The sequence below is a fragment of the Tachyglossus aculeatus genome, chromosome 3 (genome assembly GCF_015852505.1).
Source record: "Tachyglossus aculeatus isolate mTacAcu1 chromosome 3, mTacAcu1.pri, whole genome shotgun sequence".
Classification (NCBI taxonomy): Eukaryota; Metazoa; Chordata; class Mammalia; order Monotremata; family Tachyglossidae; genus Tachyglossus; species Tachyglossus aculeatus.
In genome coordinates, this window is record NC_052068.1 from 30035692 (window position 1) to 30063236 (window position 27545).

General features: G+C 42.1%; 1 protein-coding gene across 15 annotated transcripts in view; it reads right to left on the reverse strand.

The window, feature by feature from the left end:
• KCNMA1 (potassium calcium-activated channel subfamily M alpha 1) overlaps positions 1-27545 on the reverse strand; it is a 950458-nt gene that overhangs the window by 12332 nt on the left and 910581 nt on the right. For 10 of the 15 annotated variants that reach the window (XM_038743623.1, XM_038743619.1, XM_038743612.1 and 7 more), the window contains 4 exons: positions 11395-11589; positions 7082-7200; positions 4398-4622; positions 2183-2211 (listed from right to left, as the gene is read on the reverse strand). In XM_038743623.1, coding sequence (XP_038599551.1) covers positions 2183-2211; positions 4398-4622; positions 7082-7200; positions 11395-11589 — 568 coding nt within the window. Of the gene's footprint in view, positions 1-2075; positions 4623-7081; positions 7201-11394; positions 11590-27545 lie in introns of those variants that run through there. The other 5 variants (XM_038743626.1, XM_038743625.1, XM_038743624.1 and 2 more) reach the window with 2 other exon arrangements.

Sequence of the window (27545 nt, forward strand, 5' to 3'; positions counted from 1 at the left end):
GTTTTGTTACATGGTATTTTTCCTCTCCCCCAAAAGTCTCTCCGGAACAAAACCGTCCTTGTGATGCGATCAGGACCACTTGATAACTCAGTCATTATGTTATAAGGAAAGTGAAACATGTCTTGAACCTGATTGACACATCGATTTTTTTTTCTTTTCCTTGACTTATAGAGACTCTGAAGTTTTTGCACTCTATTTCTCCTTCAAGAGGTCAATTTCCAGAGGAAACTGACAGTTTCATTTAATTGCTCTTTTGGGATGCAGACAGTTCTAGGCTTTTCTCATACCGGAGTGGAGTCAGCAAAAAGTTCCCTTCTAGTTCTACCAGAGGATGATTCTACCTCCAAGCTTTTAATGTAAGTTCTTTACTTTTCACCCTGATATTCAATGGCTCCCTCATCTTGGAATTTACAAGCCAGATTGAGAAATGAGTTTATGCATTAATATAGTGCGGGGAATCTTAACCTGACTCTTTTTGTAAAAGGAAAGTAATTGGATAGTTAATAAAAGTTCTCATAGTCTATCTAATCATTCTCTACATTTATGAGCTGGGAAAGCCCATTGCTGACAAATGCTTAGTAGTGTTTGGGGGATAATGAGCTCTCTCTCTCTCTCTCTCTCTCTCTCTCTCTCTCTCTCTCTCTCTTTCTCTCTCTTTCTCTCTCTCTCCTACAAATGTTAATGTGACATCTGGAAAACATGAATATTGCTGGTTACTGGGGATCGCCTATGCTTTTGACTATTTAGTCAAATAGGATTTCAGGTCCCTGGTATTTTAGTCAAGCAGGTGTTGAATGCGGCTTCTTTAATTAAGGATGATTGGGTTTGCATATGTTAAAGTTGTTGCTTTGTTTTGGGGAGTAGGAATAGTTCTCTTTAGTGATCTTCCTTTTCCAAAGCATTAATTTTTCCCCAATCCTATATTATTTATATTTTGAAAGTAGTAAAAGTTTAAATTGTTTGAACGCTCATCTCAGTGTGAATGGATGAATTTCTCAGAGTGGGGATTGATGTGGATTCTGAGGAGATGAGGCTGCTGTGCAATAAGGTAGTGGAGGAAATAGGGGCTAGTCAATTATTTTCAAAATCATGAATGATAAGCCCACTGGCTCCTGAGGACTAGAACTACATTCCCATTGTTCCCCTCTATCTTTACCCTTGAAAACACTATTAGTGAATACAATTTCCAATTATCCACCTGATACTGGGGGACAACACTGGCCTAGACAATTTAAACTCACTCATTTTTGCCATAGATTTCAACCTCCCTATCCACCAAACCATTTAGCCCAGCCGCCGACAACTTGACATTTAGCAAAAGTAACTTGTTTCAATTCCTCTCCCTCTCCTGTCCTTTCTGTGATCAGGTTACTAGTGAATAGAAACATATCCAAAACTGAAAGTCCTCAGAAGACAGGCAGGAGGAATTCTGGAAAATCCACAGATGATCAAACCCCAAATAATTGGGTTGATTGCAACCCAAACACATACTATCATTAAATTCTAAGCCTCGATTATTTCCAACTGACTCAAGTAGAACAGTACTTTTTGCTAATAATCCTCTTCCCTGTTAAAAAAAAAAATGAGGGAACGTTAACCCCAAAACAAGTTAACCAGATGGAAAGACTGCAAACGCTTTCCAGAAAAGTTAATCCACTGGCACGATCGGTTGATTCAGGGTATCACCAAGATAAACAGAAAGATGTTCATAGGTGTGGACAGACTGATGGGAGGGAATGAGATGATGGTAGGGTGGGATTGGTAAGAGGAGGAGAAGACGGAGCAGTTGGTGGAAAGATGCTTCTTTTTGAGGAAGATTCCCAAGAGGGCGAGGAGCCCCGTGCAAGTTAAAGGCAAGGCAGATGTGGTTAAAGAAAACCGGGGATCGAGCAGCAGTAGCAGCAGCCTCTTTACTTCTGGCTTGGGGTGGAGGAGAGGGGGTGAAAGTTGGAGGGGCGGGGGTAGAAGGGGAAAGTGAGGGAGGGAAGCGGGGAAGGGTAGCAAAAAAACAACACAACCCAAAAACAAAACAAACCAACAAACCAGAAATGAAAATAAACCAACCAATAACTGAATAAAGTTTGTAACTCTTTTGTTTAATTTCACAAGTTTTCACAAGGACAAAGTTATAGAAGGGAACCCACAGCAGTTGCTAGTCATGCAGAACCATTAATGATCATACCTTGGCCCATTCTATTCATCCTTGTTGCACTTTAGAGAGAGAAGTAAGCTATGTAAGTTTTACAATGCTTTTAAACTGTCATATTTCCTGCTGAGCACTTTAACTGGCACATCCTTGTAGTTATAAATGTTTGGAGGGCATAACTTTATAACTTTCTTTGCGAAGGATACACGAAGGTGTCTTCGTGATCCATAACTAGCATATATAGAGTTATATAGAGCGCTATAAATAGATATATATTTTGAACAAAAATCACTTGAAAAATATTCCACTCATAAGACTTCTAACCCCATTTAAATATATTTCCTTCTTCACCCATCCCCACTCCCACCTCTCCATTTCTGTTTCGAACACTGCACTGTCCTTCTGTACTGTGGGTAGTAGATGTGAAGTGGGGGAGGGAAGGGATGTAATTCCTTGCCAGGTTTTGTCAGTAAAAGTGCTTGTCAATTCACACAGCAAGCAAATCTCCAAAAATAACATGCTTGAGGGCATAGGAGATCAAAAACATTATTCATAAAAACATCTCTTTAGATTTGGTACACGTATGACGATTTCCCCCGCCAATCACCCCAACCCCCAGGCACAGTAAAAAAAAAAAAAAATGTTTTCCAAATACATACCCCGCTTTCCATGCTGGATAGCCTATCCAGAGAGACACCAAAAGAAAAAAAAGTGGTATGGAGTGGTGGTATATTTTAGGAAGAGTTCTTCCTCCTCAAGCCCATACCTTTACTTTGAATCGACCAAAGTCTATATTTGGAAAAGATTTGTCTTTTATCTAAAGGTATTTTAAAAATGAATCCACTCCACTATTGTGATTTTTTTTCCTCCCTGCAGTATGATTTGCCTCGCTGTGGGCACCTAAAATTTTTCCAGGATTTCTGGCATACTGAGGAGTTTACCCAGCCGATCTGTCAGTTGTTTTTGAAAGACTGTGCTAAGAGAAATCCAACTGTACAGGGAGGTTAGCAGCTGGGCTAGTGAGCTGTTGGCTTTACTAAACCAATTGTGTCCCAAATCCACATGATGATTTAGCAAGCCTCCTCTTAGAAAGGTCTACAGTTTACTTCTTTTTTGTATCTTCCATTGCTGTTTCCTCCCACCAGCCTCAATAGACTAGAGGGGATTCAGGCCCTCACAAATCAACCTCGGGAAAAGGGGGTAAAAAATGGTCCTGTGAGGACTAGTGGAAAAATACTTGCTCTTTTCTGAACACTATTTATTCTGTACATAAGGTGAACACTTCACCTTTTAAGTTGTAAAAGTCCCAAGAAGGCAATTTTTAGTGAAGACTACCTGATATTTATGATACATATGGCTTGTCATCCCAAATGTCAAAAGTGAAGGAAAAATAGCTATTCAGAGGCAGCATAAATACACAGAATAATAATTTAATATGCAATTAGATCTCTTTTATACCTCATTTAAAATCACTAAAGGTTTTGAGAGCTCCATGAACTGAATACTTCAGGTTGTGTTTATTCCAAGAAATTCCTAAGAGAGAGTAGTATTGGGAAGGAAGGCCTAGAGGAGAAGCAGAGAAGTTCCTGATGGTATATCTTTCTCCAAGCTGATGCTTGTAAAAACACTCTCTCTACCTTTACAATACTTCAGGCTGGATGTGGAAACATTCAGTAGCATTATTTCAGTGGATTTATTTTTTAAAATTTTTTTTTCTAGTTCCAAATAAATGTACTAACTTCTTCAGAGGAAAATTTTGAAAACATCCCCGCCGCCGCCAAAAAAAAAAAATCCCCCACCAAAAGCACCCTGATACATCCGCATTAAATATCTTTCTTTGTGAAAGAATCTGAACATCAAGAACAAGTGTTCATCCTGAACACACTACCTTCTGATATGTAGCATAGTTCACTGCAGTGAGTTATTTATGTTTTCAACATGCCTATGGGTTTTGGGTTTGTTTTGAATAGAATCATAAATAACTTTTGGTCCGTCTGCTTTGTTGCTGTTGTGCTTAATGGTTTTATGGTGGTGAAATAAAAATGACAATCACATGCACACTGTCATACATATGCAAAATGTGTAAAAAAAAAAAAAAAAGGAGGGGGGAAGGAGTTGGGATGGGCAAGAACTCCAGGGAAAACCGGGAAAGCTATTGTTGGGAACACTGACTGGGAGAATGCGTGGAGGAGACAGTTTCACACATGATAGGAGGGGATGCACGTATCAAAGTCTTTCTTCCTGCACGTACTTCTGTTTGTCTCGAGAATCCCTGGCCTTGGGGCGGTGTTGTCTGTTCGCAGTGGAGGGGATGGAGTGAACAGAGGAGCTCTTCTTGCTGGAGGAGTGGGAGGAGTGGGAGGAATGAGAGAGGCTGGCCCGAGATTGGCCAGCGTTGTGGTCAAACTGCATTAAACAGAAGATCAAGTCCGTCGGCACGAGCTCAAACTCGTAGGGTGGATTGGTGATGACATACCTAGAGAGGAGGAAGAGGAGAGTTCAGACTGGTAATGGAAGTGTTGGAGGTAGCCAGCAAAGTGCAGCCAGCCGGCCAACGAGGGCTGAAAGAGGCCTCAAGAATTCACATAACTGAGTTCCTGCTTCCCGTCAGTGCTGTGCTTAAAACATCCCAGACCCATGGCGGCCTCTCCTTTCTTAAGTATCTCTCAAGAAGGAGATTGTGCAGTCTCCCCTGTCAATGTGTAACAGCAACCAGTCAGGAAGTTACTCTTAACTCTACTATTTGAATCCCCCAATCTGCATTTAAGTCCAGGACTTCATGTTTAGTCCTGAGTAGATGCTGGATAAGATAAAATTTACTGTATGTGAAAACTGTTTTAGGCCTCTCCTCAGGCTTAAAACTAGTCCTTAACTAGACTTTATAAAAAGGCTCCTTTTAAAACTTTCCTCATGTGTCTCCATTCTTTGTTGCTCTCAACCATTTCCAAATTCCCTTTCATGCATTGTTATGAAGCATTAACAGCACCCTAGTTAGGAGTTTCCTGCTGAATATAGGGTAATGATTTCCTTTTGGTTCCCAAATCCAGATTCTTTTATCTCAGTCCTAGCACATTTGCCCTGACTCTGGTTTGGTTAAGAGGGACAACACCTCTCCTCCTCCTATCCCACTTCTGTTCTAGCCCAAGCCGCTCTTCCCATATTCCCTGGAAGGCCACCTCCCTCCACAATGGATGACTAAGCCCAGGAGAGTAGAATACAATGGTACAGCCACCCCTCCTTTCATTCAATTGCATTTATTGAGTGCTTACTGTGTGCGGAACACTGTACTAAGCACTTGGGGAGTACAGTGTAACAATAAACAAGACACATTCTCTGCCCAAAACAAGCTTACAGTCTAGAGGGACTCTGGGACAGGGAATGTGTCCAGCTCCCATTTACCCATCCCCCTGGTTTTCAGGGTAAAACCACATCTCTACTGCCCAGTCCCACTTACCTGCAACCAAACCAGAGGCTAGGAAGCGACCTAGCCATATTTCTCTTTTAAATGTATAGATCTCTCCTTACATATCAGATTTGCTTTTTCCTGACTTTGTTCAACTTATCCTCCTTGGTGCCAAGAACCCCTTTCCCCTGTTGATACTTCTCAGCTTATATTTAGGTTGCTCTAGAAGAGTGCGAACTCAAAAACAGTTCCATTAATACATTCACTGGCCTGAGGTCTGGATATTTGGACCCTGATTTCTGTTTCAGGCATCTGAAAATCTCATATCACTCTTCGGTGAACCATCTTCTCAGTGTGGGAAGCTATGAAGAAGGGACTTTTCAAGGTTTAGATAAGCAGAATGTCTCTGGAAACAATGTGCATTTCTTGACATTGTCTATTCAAATAATGTTAAAGGGAGAATTGAGCTCAATATCAACAATATTCAGAAATAACAAATGCTTTCTAAATGACCTTATTCATGATACTTGCTAATGATAACTGGATTCTTTTGTGTGTGCAGGGACAGCCAGATGCTTAGATAGGAGTTAGACCACCAATCACAGGGTAAATGCATGTATGTAATCTGTTTTTATGATAAATGGATATAAATGGCAGAGAAGCAGCATTGCCTGGTTACTAGGGCATGGGCCTGGCAGTCAGAAGGCCCTGGGTTCTAAAGCCACGTGAGTGTTGTGTGACTTTGGGCAAGTCATTTAGCTTCTCTGTGCCTCAATTACCTCAACTGCAAAATGGAGATTAAGACCGTGAACCCCATGTGGAAAATGGACACGGTCCATCCCAGTTTGCTGATATCTACCTGAGAGCTCAATATGTGCCTGGCACATAGTAAGTGCTTAATAAATACCATGGGTATTATTATTATTATTGTATTCATTCATTCATTCGATCGTATTTATTGAGCACTTACTGTGTGCAGAGCACTGTACTAAGCTCTATGGAAGTACAAGTCGGCAACATATAGAGACTGTCCCTACACAACAACGAGCTCAGTAGTTTGTTGTTTGGGGTGATGAAAACACTTTTAAAAACTACTGATCTCAATTTCCATTATTCCTCTTCATGTGAAGGCGCAGCAGTTCAGGCACCTAGGCCTGTGGCAGGTATAAGTATTATGAATGAGAACACAGTAATGCTTTAAATGTTTTTAAAACACCAGGTGATCATTCAGAACTGCAATTTACATGCTTCTCAAATATAGGAGAATCAAACTTATTATTTTATATAATAATGTATATATATTATATAATATATGATACATATATCTGTGTGTGTGTATGTGTGTATGTTTGTCTCACCAGCAGCAATGAACTGAAAGAGGAAATCTTCATAGCAATACTGACACTGGTTGTTCAAAAAAACCCACCAAGAAACAGTTGAATCATTAATAGGTTGAAAACATTTGAATATTCTGAGAGACCAGGAGACTACTTGATGCCCCATCACAGAGAAGCCCAGAGTGCAGGACTCACCGTTTTGTGCACTGGCTAGGCGTGCTCAGGTGGGCGTCCCTCAGCCGGTAAATTCCAAAGCAGAGCATGTTGTATGTTTTCAGAGCTTTACAGAACAGATCTCCATAACAGCCCCCATCCTGGAAAATGGAACAGAAAAAAAAAAATCATTTTCATTTTTCTTTGGACCAGTGCCGGGGGAAAATCCATTATTGAAAAAGTTTAAAAAAAATGCTTCCCCAGCTAGAAAGAGTGTTTGCCAATTAACAAGGTCATTCCTTTTTTCCCCACTCCCTGCTGCATCGCCCTGACTTGCTCCCTTCACTCGCCACCCAACTCCATCCCCAGGCCCATAGCTCTTTTTTTTTATACAATGGCATTTATTAAGCACTTACTATGTGCAGAGCACTATTCAAAGAGCTGGTGAGGTTTCAAGGTGATCAGGTTGCCCACAGGTGGCTCACAGTCTTAATCCCCATTTTACAGATGAGGTAACTGAGGCACAGAGAAGTTAAGTGACTTGCCCAAAGTCACACAGCTGACAGTTGGAGGAGCTGGGATTTGAACCCATGACCTCTGACTCCAAAGCCCGGGCTCTTTACACTGAGCCACACTCCTTCTCTAGTGTTCGCTTATGAACATATCCATAATTTATTTATTTATATCAATGTCTGTCTCCCTCTCTAGACTGTAAGCTTGTCATGGGCAGGGAATGTGTCCGTTAAATTGTTTTGTCGGCCTCTCCCAAGCACTTAATACAGTACCCTACACACAGTAAGCGCTGAATAACTACAATTGATTGATTGGTTGGTCAACCTGCTGCATTTGAGTAACACTCATCAAGCAGAAGCAGCATGGCCCCTTATTGTGCCTCAGTTTCCTCATCTGTAAAATGGGGATTAAGACTGGGAGCCCCAAGTGGGACAGGGACTGTGTCCAACTTGATTACCTTGTACTACCCCAGAGCTTAAAACAGTGCTTTGCACTTAGTAAGCACTTAACAAATACCATAATTATTATTATTATTATATTATCAAGAATGTTTCATGCACAGGTTTAATCTTGGCACTAGGAGTGTGCCCTAATTGCTTTATCAGTGATTTTACCCTGTGTATGGAAGAGTGGATATTGAATGACCCCCAAATTTATTTGTAAAGTATTGGCTTTGGCAACAATAATCAAAACCATTACCATAACCATAACCATTAGCAAAAACAATAGCAGTAATAAGACATTTGTTAACTATTTACTGTGTGTCAAGAACTGTTCTAAGTGGTAGACTATTGGGTAGATACAAGTTCATTAGGTAGGCAGCAATCTCAGTCCCACCCTCACAGTCTGAGTAGGAGGGAGAAGAGTTATGGCATTCCCATTTTACAGATGAGATTCCTGAGGTGCAGAGACGTTAAGTGACTTGCCCAAGATCACACACCAGGCAAGTGGCAGAGTCGAGATTAGAACTCAGGTCCTCTAACTGCCAGGCCTGTGCACAACCATTCTGCTTCTCTTCTATGGGATATGTATCTGCTTCTTGTGGGTGGGGAATGTGTCTACCAATTCTGTTGTAGTGTATTCTCCCAGGTGCTTATTACAGTGCTCTGCACACAGTAAGTGCTCAATAAAAATGATTGATTAATTGATTGCACATTCTTTGGGTTCAGGTTAGGTGTGATGGAAGCTAATATGTATGTCTTGAAATGTAGACAGGGCATTGCCAAAATCCCCCTTGGCATCTTGACATAATGGGACATCACGGAATGTGTGGTCTCTAAAAGAGTTACAAATTTTTTGCTCCTGCATAAAAATAGCTATTTTTACAGGTTTTTGTTTATTTAACTGTGATGTCAAAGTCACTCTGGTGATAATTAAAATCACAGTAAGGAGAAAAGGCAACAGCAAGCAGTACAGTGACACCCTGCTGCAGGTAAGAACTGTGTGAAAAGCACAATTTACAGAGTTTGGAAATGGTGGGGAGGAAATGTGTTTCCCTGGAGCAAAAGGTTCTGCGTATTGAATAATGGGGAAGCACGGTTCTAATCGTCTTCCCATCTCTCTCAAACAAAGCCTTCTATCTTGCTAATATGGAATGTATATGATGGTGAACTTAATTGAATATGGTGTTATGGGAATAATAATGTAAAATGATTTCACGAATAATTCTGGGACCTGTGGGATGATCCCTGTCAATCCACCCTGGAGTCCTGCAACCTTTCTGAGCGGAGCCATGGTAGATGGCAAGGGCAGTGCTGAAATAGCATTGCTGATAATAATAATAATAATTGTCAGAAGCAGCATGGACTACTGGATAGAGCATGGAGCTGGGAGTCTGGATCTGGGTCCTAATTCTGGCTCCACCCCTTGTCTGCTGTGTGACCTTGGGCAAGTCGTTTCACTTCTTTGTGCCTCACTTACCTCATCTGTAAAGTGGGGATTAAGACTGTGACCCCATGTGGGTCAGGGACAATGTCCATCCTGATTATCATGTATCTACCCCAGTGTTTATTCCAGTGCCTGAAAGTACTTAACAAATACCATTAAAAAACAACAAAAAAACCCACAAAATAAGCCTTAAGAAAAAAAAGCTAGATTGGGTTTATTCGTACAATCATAGCAATAAAAATGTCCCTAGTGTGATTGGAAAAAAGGGACGCTATTGTCCTTTCCCAATTCATTTGCCTGTTTACAGCGGGCATATATAGTTCGTAGACTTCCATTTCTTCCCTTGCCCAGTGCATTTTGCATAAACCATGAAAAGTATGTAGAATTTGTGAAGGAAAAGCCTGGTCTCATCAGATACTGCCCTAAAATCTTCTAGGTGACTCACAGTTCATGGGGAAACAAGTACACCATTTAGGAATTTGGGGGCTAAAATAGAAATTAGGGTTTATGGTTGAGCCGTAACCAGGTCACAATCTTAATTAATAAAGAATCAGCATGGCCTAGTGGATAGAGCATAGGCCTGCGGCTCAGAAGACCTGGCTTCTGCTTCCAGCTCTACCACTTGTTTGCTCTGTAATTTTCAGCAACTAATTTAACTTCTCTGGGCTTCATCTGTAAAATGGGGATTCAATACCTGTTCTCCCTCTTACTTAATTTTGAGACACGTATGGATAGGTACTGTGTTTGATTATCTTGAATTTGCCCCAGGACCTAATACAGTCCTTGGCACATAGTAAGCAAGCACTTAAGAAATAATATTATTATTATTATCACACTCATCATCATCATCATCATGATTATCTGTAGGGAAGAAATACTCAAGTGATCGAATTGGAATTGGCCCTGGAGATATAGCAACTCTATAGGGTTGAGATGTGAAAAAAACACATTTTTATGGATTCTAAAGGTAAGGTTTGGCTTGCAAAACCTCCCTTATTGAGGTGTTAAAATGTCAAGGATAAGTGAGATGCTTTTTCACCTCTCTGGAAAAATAGAACATGTAGTAAAGGAAACTCCAAAGTGCAGCCATATACCCTATGAGGGACAAGGACCATGTCTATTTCACGTCTGTGTATTGTCTCCCAGAACTTAGTATGATGCTCCGCATACAGAAAGCACTTAATAGATAGTAGGAGTAATGATAATAATTGATAATCATTTCGGTATTTGGTACTAGTGCTGGGGTGAATATAAACAAATAGGGTTGGACACAGTTCTCAACCCATGAGAGGCTCACTGTCTCAATCCCCATTTTACAGATGAGGCAACTGAGGCCCAGAGAAGTGAAGTGACTTGCCCAAGGCCACACAGCAGACAAGTGGTGGAGCCAGGATGAGAACCCGTGACCTTCTGACTCCCATGCCCGTGCTCTTTCCACTATACCACGCTGCTTCCCGTTAGCAATTGTAGTAATACAATGCTCTGCACGCAGTAAGTACTCAATTAATACCATTGATAGATTTAAAAAAATAGTATTAAGTGCTTACTGTGTACAGAGCATTGTACTAAGTACTAGAAAAGAGCATAAATTGGGAATTAGACATATAACTTCACCCTCAAGGGGATCACAATCTATTAATAAAGGTAAGGTTGTCCGCAGGGAACTTGTCAACGAACTCTGTTATATTTTTATACTGTCTTCTCCCAAGCACTCAGTACAGTGCTCTGCACATGGTAAGAGCTCAATAATTATAATTGATCAACTGGGAGAGGGTTTGTGACAGACACACGGGGAGCCATGAAACGAAACATTCAAACAGCATAAGAGACAAGGGCAAACATACAATGCACAGTACAAAAACTAAAGTCAGTAGGAAGTTGTAGCTGGAAGGAGCAGAATTTCAGGCTCCTCACGATTCAGAGTCCACAGCACCCCGGAAGCCACCTGAGCTTACCCCTAGGTCTGCAAATGGCCCGTCAAGGAGGGCTAACTGAGCAACCCGACACCGGTCTCTGTTTGCAAGTGTTTGGGGCGTGCTGTAGCCACCTCTCAGCGCATTCTCCTCGGCGATCAGCGCTTCCAGCTCTGGGGTAGCTCCTCCCGTTACCAGGGTCCGGATCAGGGTGAGGATATTGTCATTGAAGTATGTCTAAAGAGATAAAATAAAGCTCTTGAAGAAAATGCCATTAAAGTCACAACTGTAGCTCCTCCCGTTACCAGGGTCCAGATCAGGGTGAGGATATTGTCATTGAAGTGTGTCTAAAGAGATAAAATAAAGCTCTTAAAGAAAATGCCATTAAAGTCACAACTGAAGACACCCAAATTGCAACTTTTCTGGATTTGAATTGTTTAAAGTTCTAGGCTGTCTCTTCAAATACTTTTATGCAGGAAGTGAAAAGACAGCAGCCTCCAGTTACTCCAATTTTTCTTCTGTCCCATTAGTTTCCTACAGCAGGGCCTTTGTTTAGAACACCTGTTCATTCACAGTTTTATTACTGGACTAAAATTCGAATGATTTTTGATACTCCTTGTGGGCAGTGAATGTTTGGGGTTTTTTTGGTATTTGTTGAAGTGCTTATTTGGTACCAGGCAATGTAATAGATAATCATTAGGTTGGACACAGTCCATGTCCCACATGGGGCTTAGAGTCATTCATTCATTGATCCATTCGCTCATTCAATTGTATTTATTGAGCGCTTCATATGTGCGCAGCCCTGTACTAAGCACTTGGAAAGTACAATTTGGCAACTGATAGAGACAATCCCCACCCAACAACGGGCTCACAGTCTAGACGGGAGAGAGAGACAACAAAACAAGTAGACAGGCATCAATAGCATCATATAGCATCAGTCTTAATTCCCATTTCCTAGATGAGGGAATTGAGGCACAGAGACGTTAAGCGACTTGCCCATGGTCACCCAGCAGAAAAGTGGCAGAGAAGGGGTTAGAATCCAGACTCCTAGGCCTGTGGTCTATCCACTAGGTCACGCTGCTTCCAACTTGCTTACCAACTGTATTATACTGAATTCTCCCAAGTGCTTGGAACAGTGATTGATTCTTTTCCTTGGCATTAGTGAATGTGCAGTGGTTGGGTCCCTCTTATCATTACACTGTAGTAAAGAGCAAAGAGGCTTTAAGACACTTGATTATAAACCACTGAGCTGCATTCAAAGTTCACAAAGTTTGAAGGCCCCTTCAGTGCTCTGGGAGATGCTTTTTGCTACTGATGTCATTACTTCTTACTGTGGCAGAACTCTAACCTCTGTACTGAGCGATTTATTATGGACTCGAACAGCATTCGGACATAAGCATATATCAATTAACCATTTGGAATTCATCCCACAAAAACTCTCCAGTAAATGTAGTGTATAAGAGAAGATTTACTCCACTGAAATTTTGCCAGCATTTGGACTATTGTTGGTCTGACAGGAAAGCATGGGCATTTCAAAATATCAGTCAATCTACCCATCATTGGTATCTGAGTATTCCTTATGTGCAATACACTGTACTACACACTTGGGAAAGTACAATACCAAAGAGTAAGTAGAGATGATCCCTGCGCTTAAGGAGCTTACAAACTAGACGGGGAGACAGGCATTAAAATGAATTACAGTTGGATATGTACATATAAGCTGTGGGGCTGGGAAAGGGGTGAATATAATAATAATAATAATAATAATAACAACAATAATAATGGTGGTATTTGTCAAGCACTTACTGTGTGCCAAGCACTGTTGTAAGTGCTGGGGTAGATACAAGTTTATCGGGTTGTCCCACATGGGGCTCACAGTCTTAATCCCCATTTTACAGATGAGGAAACTGAGGCCCAGAGAAGTGAAGTGACTTGCCCAAAGTCACACAGCTGACAAGTGGCAGAGCTGGGATTAGAACCCATGACCTCTGACTCCCAAACCCGTGCTCTTTCCAGTAAGCCATGCTGCTTTTCAATATCAAAGTGCTTAAGGGACTAATTTCCTTTAATCAATCAATCAATCAATCAATCGTATTTATTGAGTGCTTACTGTGTGCACAGCGCTGTACTAAGTGCAAATGCCAATGCCAAATTAATGCCAAATAGATGGCTTTCAAGTTTGCTTAAGTTGGACTGTCTAGTTCATGAGACAATCCAAGTATCCGGGCTACATTCAACATTCATTCAGTTGTATTTATTGAGTGCTTACTGTACTAAGCGCTTGTGCCAACAGTGTGGAAACAAAAACAATACAAAACAGCTGAAAGCATAGAAGAAAAAACAGCAAAAGAAAACATACAGGATGCTTGTCCTGTGCCTCTGGAAGTCTCCCACACAGGAGCAGTTTAGGAAAGAGACGTGTCTTTCAAGGGGAGAAGAAACAATAGCTTTTTTAACACACTAACTATGTGGTCTCATCATGTAGGAAGTGGAAGCAGTAAAACTGCTAAATAAAATAAGGGCTTCTCCAAATGCTCAACTTGATCTAAACAGGGTGTTGTTTTGTTTATTTGTTTTGTCCTTTTAGTTAAGCACTTACTGTGTTCCAGGCACTATACTAAGCCCTTGGGTAGATGCAAGGTAATCAGGTTGGACAGTCCATGTCCTGCAGGTTTGTTGTTGGTTTTTTTTTTAAAAAAAACAGTATTTGTTAACTGCTTACTACGTGCCAGGCACCGTACTAAGTGCTGGGGTAGATATTCAGGTTGAACACAGTGCATTTCCCACATGGGGCTCACAGTGGTAATTCCCATTTTCCAGATGTGATAACTGAGGCAGAGAAGCCTCACACACACAGAAGACAAGTGGCAGGGTGGGGATTAGAACCCAGATTCTCCGACTCTCAGGCCCACGCTTAAACCACTATGCCGTAATGTTTGTTTGGTTTTTTTGGGGGGTGGGAGGGTCTATATCTAGAGCACAGTAAATTTATTTTCTTTTTTAATCTCGAAGACATGATCGTACCTATTTTTCCCCCTCAGTGTAGAAATCTGGACCAGCTATGAAGCACACCTCTTTTTGCTGGGATAAAGTTGGATGGGCTTGAAGGGGTGGAGCCTGCTGTGAAATAATTTGCTCTTTTTCACTGAGGGAGAAAGACTTTCAAAATCGCTCTTCCACAGGCAGGAGTTTAAGGAGGGATCCAAAGAATTCTTCAGTGCGCGAATAAGTTATCTATGGGCCTAATCTATTAGCCTGATGTACTTGGTATTCTCGGCCGGGCAAGGCCCGCGAGATCTATCTTTTCAACTACACATTCACCGTGTACGGTACTGCCCTGAGCAGCAGCATCAGGGAATATGATTTATGATGTATATCTGTCAACCTAGCATACTCCCACTACCACAGGCAACAAGACAATCAAGTGCAGAATAAGACTTCCACCTCCGACTCTGCAAGGGTGTACAACGAGGGAGGAGAGGGCCTACAATCTCTTATCAAAAGACTAGTTTGGTAAGAAAGCTTTCTCTCAGTAAGATTTTTGAGGCAAGCAAAGCAGCGTGGCTCAGTGGAAAGAGCACGGGCTTTGGAGTCAGAGGTATGGGTTCAAATCCCGGCTCCGCCAATTGTCAGCTGTGTAACTTTGGGCAAGGCACTTCACTTCTCTGTGCCTCAGTTACCTCATCTGTAAAATGGGGATTAAGATTGTGAGCCCCATGTGGGACAACTTGATCGCCTTGTATCCCCCCAGCGCTTAGAACAGTGCTTTGCACATACTAAGTGCTTAACAAATACCATTATTATTATTATTATTATTATTCTCTGGGCCTCAGTTCCCTCATCTCTAAAATGGGGATTGACTCTGAGCCCCACATGGGACAACCTGATCACCTTGTATATCCCCAGCACTTAGAACAGTGCTTGGCACATAGTAAGCGCTTAACAAATACCATTATTATTATTATTATATTAGAGTAGCACAGTAAGTTCATTTTCTTTTTTAATCTCGAAGACATGACCGTACCTATTTTTATTATATTTATTTCATATATTATATTTATTTATTTAATATATTTATTTGTTTATTTATTATATAATATAATAATAATAGTATTTGTTAAGCGCTTACTATGTGCCAAGCACTGTTCTAAGTGCTCGGGGGGTGTCTATAAGCAAATTGGGTTGGACACAGTAAGCAAATTGGGTTGGACACAGTCTCTGTCCAGCATGGGGCTCACAGTCTTAATCCCCATTTTGCCGATGTGGTAACTGAAGCACAGACAAGTGATTTGGCCAAGGCCATGTAACGGACAAGTGGGGGAGCTTGGATTAGAACCCATGACCTTCTGCCTTCCAGGACCATGCTGCTTGGTGGTTAGAGTATGGTGAAGTGCTTGATTGCATAGCGTTCCTGCTGTAGTGGAGAAATCCTCAAAATTCTATCCAACATCAAGCTCCACTCTCCCCACCTTCAAATCATTATTAATGTCACATCTTCTTCAAGAGGCCTTCCCGGATTAAGCCCTCTTTTCCCCCTCTCCCTCTTTTTTATGACATTTATTAAGCACTTACTATGTGCAAAGCACTGTTCTAAGTACTGGGGAGGTTACAATAATAATAATAATAATGGCATTTATAAAGCGCTTACTATGTGCAAAGCACTGTTCTAAGTGCTGGGGAGGTTACAAGGTGAACAGGTTGTTCCACGGGGGGCTCACAGTCTTCATCCCCATTTTACAGATGAGGGAACTGAAGCACAGAGAAGTGAAGTGACTTGCCCAAAGTCACATAGCTGACAATTGGTGGAGCTGGGATTTGAACCCATGACCTCTGACTCCAAAGCCCATGCTCTTTCCACTGAGCCACGCTGTGGCAGGTGATATTTGCCCCACCCTCAACTGTACAGCACTTACGTACACAGCATTCAATTGTATGATATAAATTATTTATGTGTATCAATGTCTGTTTCCCCTCTACATGGTAAGCTCGTTGTGGGTGGAGAGCGTGTCTTCCAACTCTTTTATACCATACTCTTCCAAGTACTTAGTACAGTGCTAAATATATACCACTGATTGATTGATAGTTATAATTCCATTGGGGAGTGAAGATAATTTATTTGCAGTCCTGAAATAGACTGGTTTTATTCCCTTTTTCAAATGTGCTTACAATAAATTAAAGAGAAGATTGCATTTCCTCCCTCAACTCACATCTCCTTCCCAAATCACCTGTAGAAATTGAATTAAACAATAATTTGTATTACACAGAGGGAATTTTACTTTCTCACCTGTGCTAGTCTTTAGCACATCATTCACTTCTAGAAAATTAAGCTCACATAATAATCATGGCATTTGTTAAGCGCTTACTATGTGCCAAGCGCTGTTCTAAGAGCTGGGGTAGATACAAGGTAATCAGGTTGTACCACATGGGGCCCACTGTCTTAATCCCCATTTTACAGATGAGTCAACTGAGGCACAGAGAAGTGAAGTGACTTGCCCAAAGTCACACAGCAGAGAAGTGGTGGAGCTGGGATTAGAACCCATGACCTCTGACTCCCAAGCCTGTGCTCTTTCCACTGAGCGATGCTGCTTCTCATCTATGTCCAGTTGATTTTGATTTGGTTATTGCTCTTTACCTGCTATCTACCAGCTGTACTGTACTCCCTCAAGAGCTTAATACAGTGCTCTGTTCACAGTACGCTATCAGTTGGGAGCTTATTCTGTTGTAATAGGGGCTTCATGACAACAGTGTGGTTCTCATCTGCAGTTGTGATCACCCAAATGAGGCTCATGTCACTCTGAAAAGCAGTGTGGCTCAGTGGAAAGAGTATGGGCTTTAGAGTCAGAGGTCATGGGTTCAAATCCCTGCTCTGCCAATTGTCAGCTGTGTGACTTTGGGCAAGTCACTTAACTTCTCTGTGCCTCAGTTCCCTCATCTGTAAAATGGTGATTAAGACTGTGAGGACCCATATGGGACAAACTGATCACCTTGTATCCCCCCAGTGCTTAGAACAGTGCCTTGCACAGAATAAGTGCTTAACAAATACCATCATTATTATTATTATTACCCACCACCCAGGCAAGCCTTTAAAATCAATTTTTTTTTACAGGCCCTGCCTTCCATATGTCCTATCCCCTGTCCAATCTATCTCAAAATTCTTCCATCCCTCCTTTGGTCCCCTTCCCCAGCTTCCCAAACTGCCTCCCCCAGCCTCTGTAGCTCCTCTGTACTAACTAACCCTGCCTTATCCTGCTGCAGCTGTCTCTGCTTCATTTTGGCAGTGCTGGTGCCTTCTATTCCCAGCTCTGCCACTTGTCTGCTGGGTGACCTTGGGCAAGTCACTTCACTTCTCTGGGCCTCAGTTACCTCATTTGTAAAATGGGGATTGAGACTATTAGCCCTATGTGAGACAGGAACTATGTCTAACCCTATTTGCTTATACCCACCCCAGCGTTTAGTACAATCATTCATTCATTCAATTGTATTTATTGAGCGCTTACTGTGTGCAGAGCACTGTACTAAGCGCTTGAGAAGTACAGTCCCTACCCAACAATGGGCTCACAGTCTAGAAGGGGAAGACAGACAACAAAACAAAACAAGTAGACAGGTGTCAGTGCCTGGTACATAGCAAGCACTTAACAAATACCACAATTATAATTTATTAGTTTTATTATTATTATTGCAGCACGCACCACCTACACCCAAGCCTGTGGGGGAAGGCAATGGGCCCGAGTAGTGATGGAGGCCAGAGTGGAAACTACTGTCACTTTCTCCCTTTCCCCAGGCCTACACCATCTATCCCATTAGAGATGCTTCACCCATCAGAGAAGCAGCATGGCTCCATGGAAAGAGCCCGGGCTTGGGAATCAGAGGTCGTGGGTTCTAATCCCGGCTCCACCACTTGTCAGCTGTGTGACTTTGGGCAAGTCAGTGAGCCTCAGTTACTTCATTTGTAAAATGGGGATTAAGACTGTGAGCCAACCTAATCAACTTGTATCCCTCCAGCACTGAGAACAGTGCCTTGCACATAGTAAGTGCTTAACAAGTGTCAGTATTATTATCCCCTTCAGGTTCAGGGTGTCTCAGGCAATGCGGGCTGTAATGAATCCATGGAGTTCATATGGTACTGCGGTAGCAAAAGACACAGGGAATATAGGGTCATGGCATAGGGAGGGGGGAGGCTCAGGGGCTCTAACGGGATTGAAGTTTAAAGAGTTGGAGGAAGACAAATGAGACAGGATCTGGGGCAGGGGAACGGTGGGGTAAGAAAATAAAAAAATATATATTTTGAAATGGTTCATCTGGGTGACAGGTGGCAATGTGAGGATAAATTTAGCTGGGCATGCTTGGGATGGCAAGCAAAAGACACCAACAGTGCTCACACATAACGGTAATGACCGTGTCTTTGATGGAAAAAATGTGTGCAATAAATGGTAGTGAAAATGCAGTAAGAGTTTCCTACAAACAGCACCGCACTGCAGTTAAGACATGTTTTGTTCCTAGTTGGCAAACAGAACTTCAGACAATCTTCCTTATGCTCATCTCTCTGCATAAATACTCATGAATACTCAAAGAATGGTTGTTTCTTACAAATGCTTAGTATAGTGCTCTGCACACAGTAAGCCCTCAATAAGTACGATAGAATGAATGAATAAATAAGAAACTTTTAATTCACATGGGAAGAGACTGGATGGGGCGTCAGCCCTACTAGATAGGGGTTGTTCCAAAAGTGTTAGCTAAAGATCAGTCTCTCAGCCACAGGCTTTGGTTGAGACTCTGATTGTTTGGTTCCATGTCTAAATAAATAAGACCTGGCATACTTGACGAGACCAATACTGTATCTGAAAGTAAGTGGCAACAGAGCGTGTTTGGAGGAAATGTGATGATTGCTTCGCTTGACATCAATCAATCAACAAATCATTGTATTTACTGAGTGCTTATTGTTGCAGAGCATTGTACTAAACAACTAGGATAGTCCAATATAACAGAGTGGCTAGTCACATTCCCTGCTCATTATGAGCTTACAGTCTGAAGGGGGAGACAGATATTAATAGAAATAAATTATGGATATGGACATAAGTGCTGTGGGGCTGAGGGAGGGGTGAACAAAAGGAGCAAATCCAAGTGCAAGGGAAATGCAGAAGGTAGTGGGTTGTCCCCTTCAGTAACCTCAGTGTATCCCTGTAACATGCCTAATATTTCCTCTGATAATCCATTAGAAACTACTTCTCACCTATGGCTATCCAAACTTTTGATTCTTTGTGCCTGTATAATAATAATAATAATGGCATTTATTAAGCGCTTACTATGTGCAAAGCACTGTTCTAAGTGCTGGGGAGGTTACAAGGTGATCAGGTTGTCCCTCAGGGGGCTCACAGTCTTAATCCCCATTTTCCGGATGAGGGAACTGAGGCATGGAGAAGTTACGTGACTTGCCCAAAGTCACACAGCAGACAATTGGCGGAGCTGGGATTTGAACTCATGACCTCTGATTCCAAAGCCCCTGCTCTTTCCATTGAGCCATGCTACCTCTCTGTATAGACTTCCCTCAGTATCTTATTCCTTTGGCTGACTTTGAATTTACCACTTTTACGCTTCAAAAGATGCCTGCTCATACTGCTGTTGTGAGATTTGAACAACAATGCCCTGTTCTCTCCATCCATGCTCTTCATGATTTTGAAAAAAATTCAATTCATAACCCCCCTCGGTTTTTTTGTTTCTAAATGCAGCATCCTAATGCTTTCTGTCTTTCCTAATTCATAAGCTATTCCATGCCTCTGATCATTCTCATGACGATTTACACTTCGCTAAACTCTCAACCTGGTCTTTTCTACTCCATCTGGATTGGAATAGATCAGTTGTGAGAGGTAAGTCATTTCGTTGACTGCAAGCAGAAAAAAAACAACCACCGAATATAACAATCTAAAAGATTTGAGGAGAAAACAGTGAAACTTCTCCTTTTCTGAAGTTTTATACATGTAGGGAGATGTCTTGGGTTTACAGAACGTGAGACTTTATCGGGGTATGCAGTCCTGACTGATAAGATCAATATGGTAGTAGGAATCTCTTCAGCATCATAAGCATATAAAGATCCCTGTGGCTATCATCTTTTACCCGTAGTGCATAGTGCCTAGGACTGTTTTCACCATTTTCTTCTGATCACCATAATCTTGAAGCCTCTACTTTTTTATGGTATTGGTTAAGTGCCAAGCACTGTTCTAAACACTGGGGTAGGTACAAGTTAATCAGGTTGGACCCAGTCCATGTCCCACATAGGGCTCGCGGTTTTAATCCCCATTTTACAAATGAGATAACGGAGGCCTAGAGAAGTAAAGCAACGTGCCCAAGGTGACAAGTGGTGTAGCCGGGATTAGAACCCAGGTCTTTCTGACTGCCAGGGTCGCTCTATCCATTAGGCCAAGCTACTTCTATTGGGCACCAGTCCATTTCTGGTACTGTCCTCAGGGCTGACCCTCCTTCTCTTTCTGTCTCCCAACAGCCCATTTCCTATTTCATCTGATCACAGAATATTTTCTTTCAGGATTTTGTTACCAACCATTCTCCATCTGCATTCTGCCCTGCAAAACTGAGTTATGATGAGAGTCATGTTTTGATGTTGATGGACTTAGATTCCAGGGCCATGCTGTTTGTCAGCCTGTCTTGCTGCTTCATGATATGTATTGCGCTCAGGTAGAGTTGGTGAAAATGCTTTGAATGTTAAGTGTGACACTTGGCCTTCATCTCACAGTGATAAGATATGGGGTGGGATATTACATCTGCTCTTTAGGTCTTTCAGTAGTTGCCCATCCACCACTGCATCAAATGGGAACTCCTTACCATAGGCTTTAAAGCAGTCAATCACCTTGCTCCCTCCCATCTTACCTCTCTGATTACAACCCAGGCAGCACACTTCACTCCTCTAATGCCAACCCATATCCCATGTTCTGTCTCTAACCTGGAATAACCTCCCACTTCACGTTCAACCAACGATCACTCTCTTTACTTTCAAAGCCTAACTGAAGGCTCATCTCCCCAAAGAGGCCTTCCCTGACTAAGCCCTCATTTCCTCTTCTCCCACTCCTTTCTGTCACTTTTGTACTTGGATTTGCATCCTTTATCATCATCAATCATATTTATTGAGCACTTACTGTGTGCAGAGCACTGTACTAAGCGCTTGGGAAGTACAATTTGGCAACATATAGAGACAGTCCCTACCCAATAGTGGGCTCACAGTCTAAAAGACTAAAGTCTAAAAAGTCTAAAAGGGGTGTCATTATTCACCCCTCCCTCAGTCCTGCAGCACATAAGTACATAGCTGTAATTTATTTATTTACATTAATTTCTCTTCCTCCACTCTTGACTGTATGCTCACCGTAGACAGGGAATGTGTCTAACAACTCTGTTATGTTGTACTCTCCCAATCAATGGTATTAATTGAACAGTTGCTACGTGCAGAGCACTGTAGATATATTCCCTGTCTATAATGCGCTTACAGTCTAGAAGACTGTATGGCTCAGTGGAAAGAGCCCGGACTTTGGAGTCAGAGGTCATGGGTTCAAATCCCAGCTCTGCCAATTGCCAGCTGTGTGACTTTGGGCAAGTCACTTCACTTCTCTTTGCCTCAGTTACTTCATCTGTAAAATGGGGATTAAAACTGTGAGCCCCCCCCGTGGGACAACCTGTTCACATTATAACCTCCCTAGCACTTTGGGAAGCATTTGTTAAGTGCTTACTATGTGCAAAGCACTGTTCTAAGCACTGATAATGATGACTATTTGTTAAGCACTTATTATGTGCAAAGCACTGCTCTAAGCGCTGGGGGGATACAAGGTGATCAGGTTGTTCCACGGGGGGCTCACAGTCTTAGTCCCCATTTTACAGATGAAGGAACTGAGGCACAGAGAAGATAAGTGACTTGCCCAAAGTCACAAAGCTGACAATCGGCAGAGCCAGGATTTGAACCCATGACCTCTGACTCCAAAGCCCTTGCTCTTTCCACTGCACATAGTAAGCACTTAGCAAATGCCATTATTATTATTATTATTGAACAAGATGTTACACAGGTAAGATAATTAAGTGACAAAATTCAGTACTATCTTCCTGAAGGCATTCAACTCTGTATCATCCAATCTCTCTGGGCATATGGTCTTTCCCTGTCTGGTCAAACTCGGTGAGTTCGATGCCCTATGTGATCAGTGCTTCTTGTCCATAATACACAGGGTTATAGATGAACTGGATGGTGAGTCCGAAATGAGTGGAATTGATGGGCTTTGGTCCCCTCTCACCCAACTCCTCCCATGCTTCTCTCTTGTTCAGACTCCTCTTGGTGATCTTACCTCCTTCCCTTCCCCACAGCACCTGTATATATGTATATATGTTTGTACATATTTATTACTCTATTTATTTATTTATTTTACTTGTACATATCTATTTTATTTATTTTATTTTGTTAGTATGTTTGGTTTTGTTCTCTGTCTTCCCCTTTTAGACTGTTAGCCCACTGTTGGGTAGGGACTGTCTCTATATGTTGCCAATTTGTACTTCCCAAGCGCTTAGTACAGTGCTCTGCACACAGTAAGCACTCAATAAATACGATTGATGGTGATGATGATGGGGATAGAACTGAGATGAAAGAACACAATGGCAAGTGGGAACTTCACCAGTGACTAATTTTAACATCTGTCTCCCTAACTAGATCATAAGGTCCTTGAGGGCAGGGAACTTGTCTAACTTGTATTCTCCCTCAATACAGTGCTCTGCACAGCAGAACAGTTACTTAAATACCATTGACTGATTGACTGATAGTTTTCCAGGTGCAGGAAGGAACATAGCTCAGAGCCCCAAACTTTTCAGGCTAATGGCTGATCATTAGAGCTTTGCTGACTCCCAAGAAGTAGTTCAGAATCATCAGCATGTCTTCTCATGTCTCCAGGTAATTCAAATAGCTCGTTCCACCATGTCCTGTATGTCTCCATTTCCATGCAACATCGTTCACTGCCTGCCTTCCCCTATGGAGGGATAGCTCGCTAGCCTGCTTGGGGTTTCCCAACTGTATAGAAGTTGTGGCTAAAGAGACCGATACGGGAATCAGAGTTTTCTCCAAAGTTATTATCAGAGGGACGTGAACTTTGGTTGGTTCCTGTTGCCATTGTTTTCAGAGCCTGACTGTGGTGCTGCTTGTGGTTGGTGTCACGGAATCCAGATGGCACCACAGAATTTAGGGTGATGTTCTCCAGTGTGTGTAAATATAGGCCCATGTATTGGATAGAATTCCAAGCAGGGAAACGCGGGAAGGCACGAAACGTGAAATGCTGAGTAAATGACCAAACTAACCAGTTCCAATGTGGATAACTGAGGCAGCAGTGCCACCTAGCCCACACTGCAGTGTTGTTGAAAGTAAATGTTTCGGTGCCGCTTTCCAGTTTGCTCAAGCATTTTTTGAAGTATAATTACCAGAGCTTATGTTTCACAGTTAATGCTGTCAAGCCTTTTAAACTAATTGGTCTTTTATAGAAAATTTAACTGGAAATTAACACATCTTTTAATAACATTGCTTTAACTTTAATGACATTTTGCCTTTCGTTTATAATTGCTCTAAAATTGTCATTTTCCATGTCATAGTTGCCATTTTTTATAGTTGCTAGTTTTCATGTTGGTTTTTTTTTCTTATGAGCCAAGAGAATCAGTTGATAATTTTCATCTATTTTCGGCCTTGTTTAATAGTACTAGATGGTATTTCCTTATCACCCAGAATTCAGGCAAAGCCACAGGGTGTGCGCATACATGCACACACACACACACACACACACACACACACACACACACACACACACCCATCATCATCATCATCAATCGCATTTATTGAGCACTTACTGTGTGTAGAGCACTGTACTAAGCGCTTGGGAAGTACAAGTTGGTTACATATAGAGACAGTCCCTACCCAGCAGTGGGCTCACAGTCTAAAAGTCACAGTCTAACACACACAACTGATTAATGCCAATCCTAAAATTGCTGGCATAGGCACTCATTTTGGTAATACTTTGACAAAGCACTGAACCTTCTGAAGGCATTTCTTTCAGCCCAACCACAAGCTTAGTTAAAACTGAACTCTTCAGACAGATAATAATAATAATAATGATATTTGTTAAGTGCTTACTTTATGCCAAGCACTGTTCTAAGCGCTGGAGTAGATACAAGGTAATCAGGTTGTCCCATGTGGGACTCACAGTCTTAATCCCCGTTTAACACATGAGGTAACTGAGGCACAAAGAAATTAAGTGACTTGCCAAAAGCAATACAGCTGATAAGCGACGGAGCAGGGATTAAAACCCAAGACCTCTGAGTCCCAAGTCTGTACTCTTTCCACTAAGCCACGCTGCTTCTCCAATATCTCCTCCAAGAAGCATAACTCCAAATAATCTCTCTTCTCCAATCTAGGAATCAGAAATGACTCAATGGCATTTCATTCAATCATATTTATTAAGTGCTTACTGTGTGCAGAGCACTGTACTAAGCACTTGGGAAGTACAATTCAGCAGTAGAGACAATCCCTGCCCACAATGGGCTTTGGTCATCCTAATAACCACTCTCCCTTCTGTGTCATTTATGCACTTGGGTCTCTACCCCTTTGAACACTTTGATATTCACTTCTCTCCCAGCCCACAACACTTGTGGGAATAGACTTATACCCGCTGCTGCTCCTAGCTGTAATTTGGTTTGAGATCTATCTCCCCCTCTAGACTTGAAGCTCCCAGTGGGCAACTACCAACTCTATTGTATTACTTTCTCCCATCTGCGTAGTACAAGGTAAGTACTACATAGAGTAAGTACTCTCTCTCTCTCTCTCTCTCTCTCTATATATATATATACAGTAAGTGCCATTGATTGATTGTTTAAGAGATTCTGAGGGCCCAAATAAATGATGTACTTGTGAAAGGTAAAGAACTGGTGACTCTCTCTTCCTGCCTTCAGGACATCTCCATCTGGATGTCCGTCTGCCACCTAAAACTCAACATGTCTAAGACCGAGCTCCTTATCTTCCCTCCCAAACCCTGTCATCTCCCTGACTTTCCAGTCACTGTGGATGGCAGTACCATCCTTCCCGTCTCATAAGACCACAGCCCTGGTGTCACCCTTGACTCGGCTCTCTTAGAGAAGCAGTGTGGCTCAGTGGAAAGAGCCCGGGCTTTGGAGTCAGAGGTCATGGGTTCAAATCCCGGCTCCACCAATTGTCAGCTGTGTGACGTTGGGCAAGTCACTTAACTTCTCTGGGCCTCAGTTCCCTCATCTGTAAAATGAGGATTAAGACTGTGAGCCACACTTGGGACAACCTGATCACCTTGTAACCTCCCCTAGTGCTTAGAACAGTGCTTTGCACATAGTAAGCACTTAATAAATGCCATCATCATTATTATTACAATCACTCATCCTATCCTGACTGGATTACTGCATTAGCCTCCTTTCTGACCTCCCAACCTCCTGTCTCTCCCCACTTCATCCATTCTTCACTCTGCTGCCCAGATTATCTTTCTACAGAAACGCTATGGGCATGTCATTACCCTCCTCAAAAATCTCCAGTGGTTGCCTAACAACCTTTGTATGAAGCAAAAACTCCTCACTATTGGCTTCAAAGGTCTCCATCACCTTGACCCCCTCCTACCTCACCTCCCTTCTCTCCTTCTACCACTCAGCCCTCACACTCCACTCCTCTGCCACTAACCTCCTCACTGTGCCTCATTCTTGCCTGTCCCGTTGTTGATCCCTGTCCCACATCCTATCTCTGGCCTGGAATGCCCTCCTTCCTCATATCCACCAAACTAGCACACTTTTCCCCTTCAAAGATCTACTGAAAGCTCACGTCCTCCAGGAGGCCTTCCTAGACTGAGCCTCCCTAGTCCTCTGCTCCTTCTCCCCTCCCCATTGTCCCTACTCCCTCCCTCTGCTCTACCCCACTCCCCACTCCACAGCACTTGTGTATATGTGTACATATTTATTATTCTATTTATTTTATTTATGATGTGTATATATCTATTATTCAATTTATTTATTTTGATGTTACTGATGGCTGTCTATTTGTTTTGTTTTGTTGTCTGTATCCCCCTTCTAGACTGTGAGCCCATTGTTGGTAGGGATTGTCTCTGTTGCCAAACTGTACTTCCCAAGTGCTTAGTGCAGTACTCTGCACTCAGTAAGCGTTCAATAAATACAATTGAATGAATGGTGGAGGGATGTATGATACCAAATTTATAGCCACAAACCCTGCACCTAAGGCAGGGCTTAAGTACACACTTAAGGCCTGTTGTGAAAATATCATGGATGCTGCCTCCTTTGATGCACTTCCCCTATCTGACTTTTAAAAGTGGACCCCTTGTCCTGCCTTGCTGTGTGATCTTGGGCAAGTCACTTAACTTCTCTGAGCCTCTGTTACCTCATATGTAAAATGGGGATTAAAACTATGACCCCATCTGGGACAGGGTCTATGACCAACCTGATTACCTTGTATCTACCCCAGGGCTTAGTGTTTGACACAAAGCAAGCACTAAATAAACACCATAGTTCATTTATTATCATTATCATTATTATTCTTATCATTATCATCCAGGGACATACGGGATGAGGGGATGAGGAGTAGTGCTGAGAGGAGAGGGAGCAGGAATATCAGGTTTATAGGGGTTGTGTTCTTAGCTGAGTCCTGACTGGGCTCAGATTGGTCTAGGGGAATCAATGGTATTTATTAAGTGCTCATTGTGCGCAGAACACTGTACTTAGCTCTTCAAAAGTCTACTCAGTACAACCCAACCCCTAACATTCCATTGGCATGAAGAAGGGACCTTGTCCGGGAAAATTTAGTACCACTGTACTTTTTAATTAAAACATGCTTTCCAAAGCACATTTGCCTTATGTGAGTGAATGTGGGAAATGGAAGAAAGGCTACTTGGGCTTTCCGATAATCTTGAACTGGAAATCACAGACGGTTGGTATATCGTTTTCTAAGATATCACTGTTGTGGTAAAGTGTGATCAATCAATCAACTGTATTTGTTGAGTGCTCACTGTACTGTTTGGGAGAGTACAATATGAGAGAGTTGGTAGACATGAGATAGAATGGGATCAAATAAAAGCACCAGTTCTATGAAGTAACTTTAATAGAACAAAATGCATTCTTCTCCTGTCTGAATCAATCAATGATATTTATGG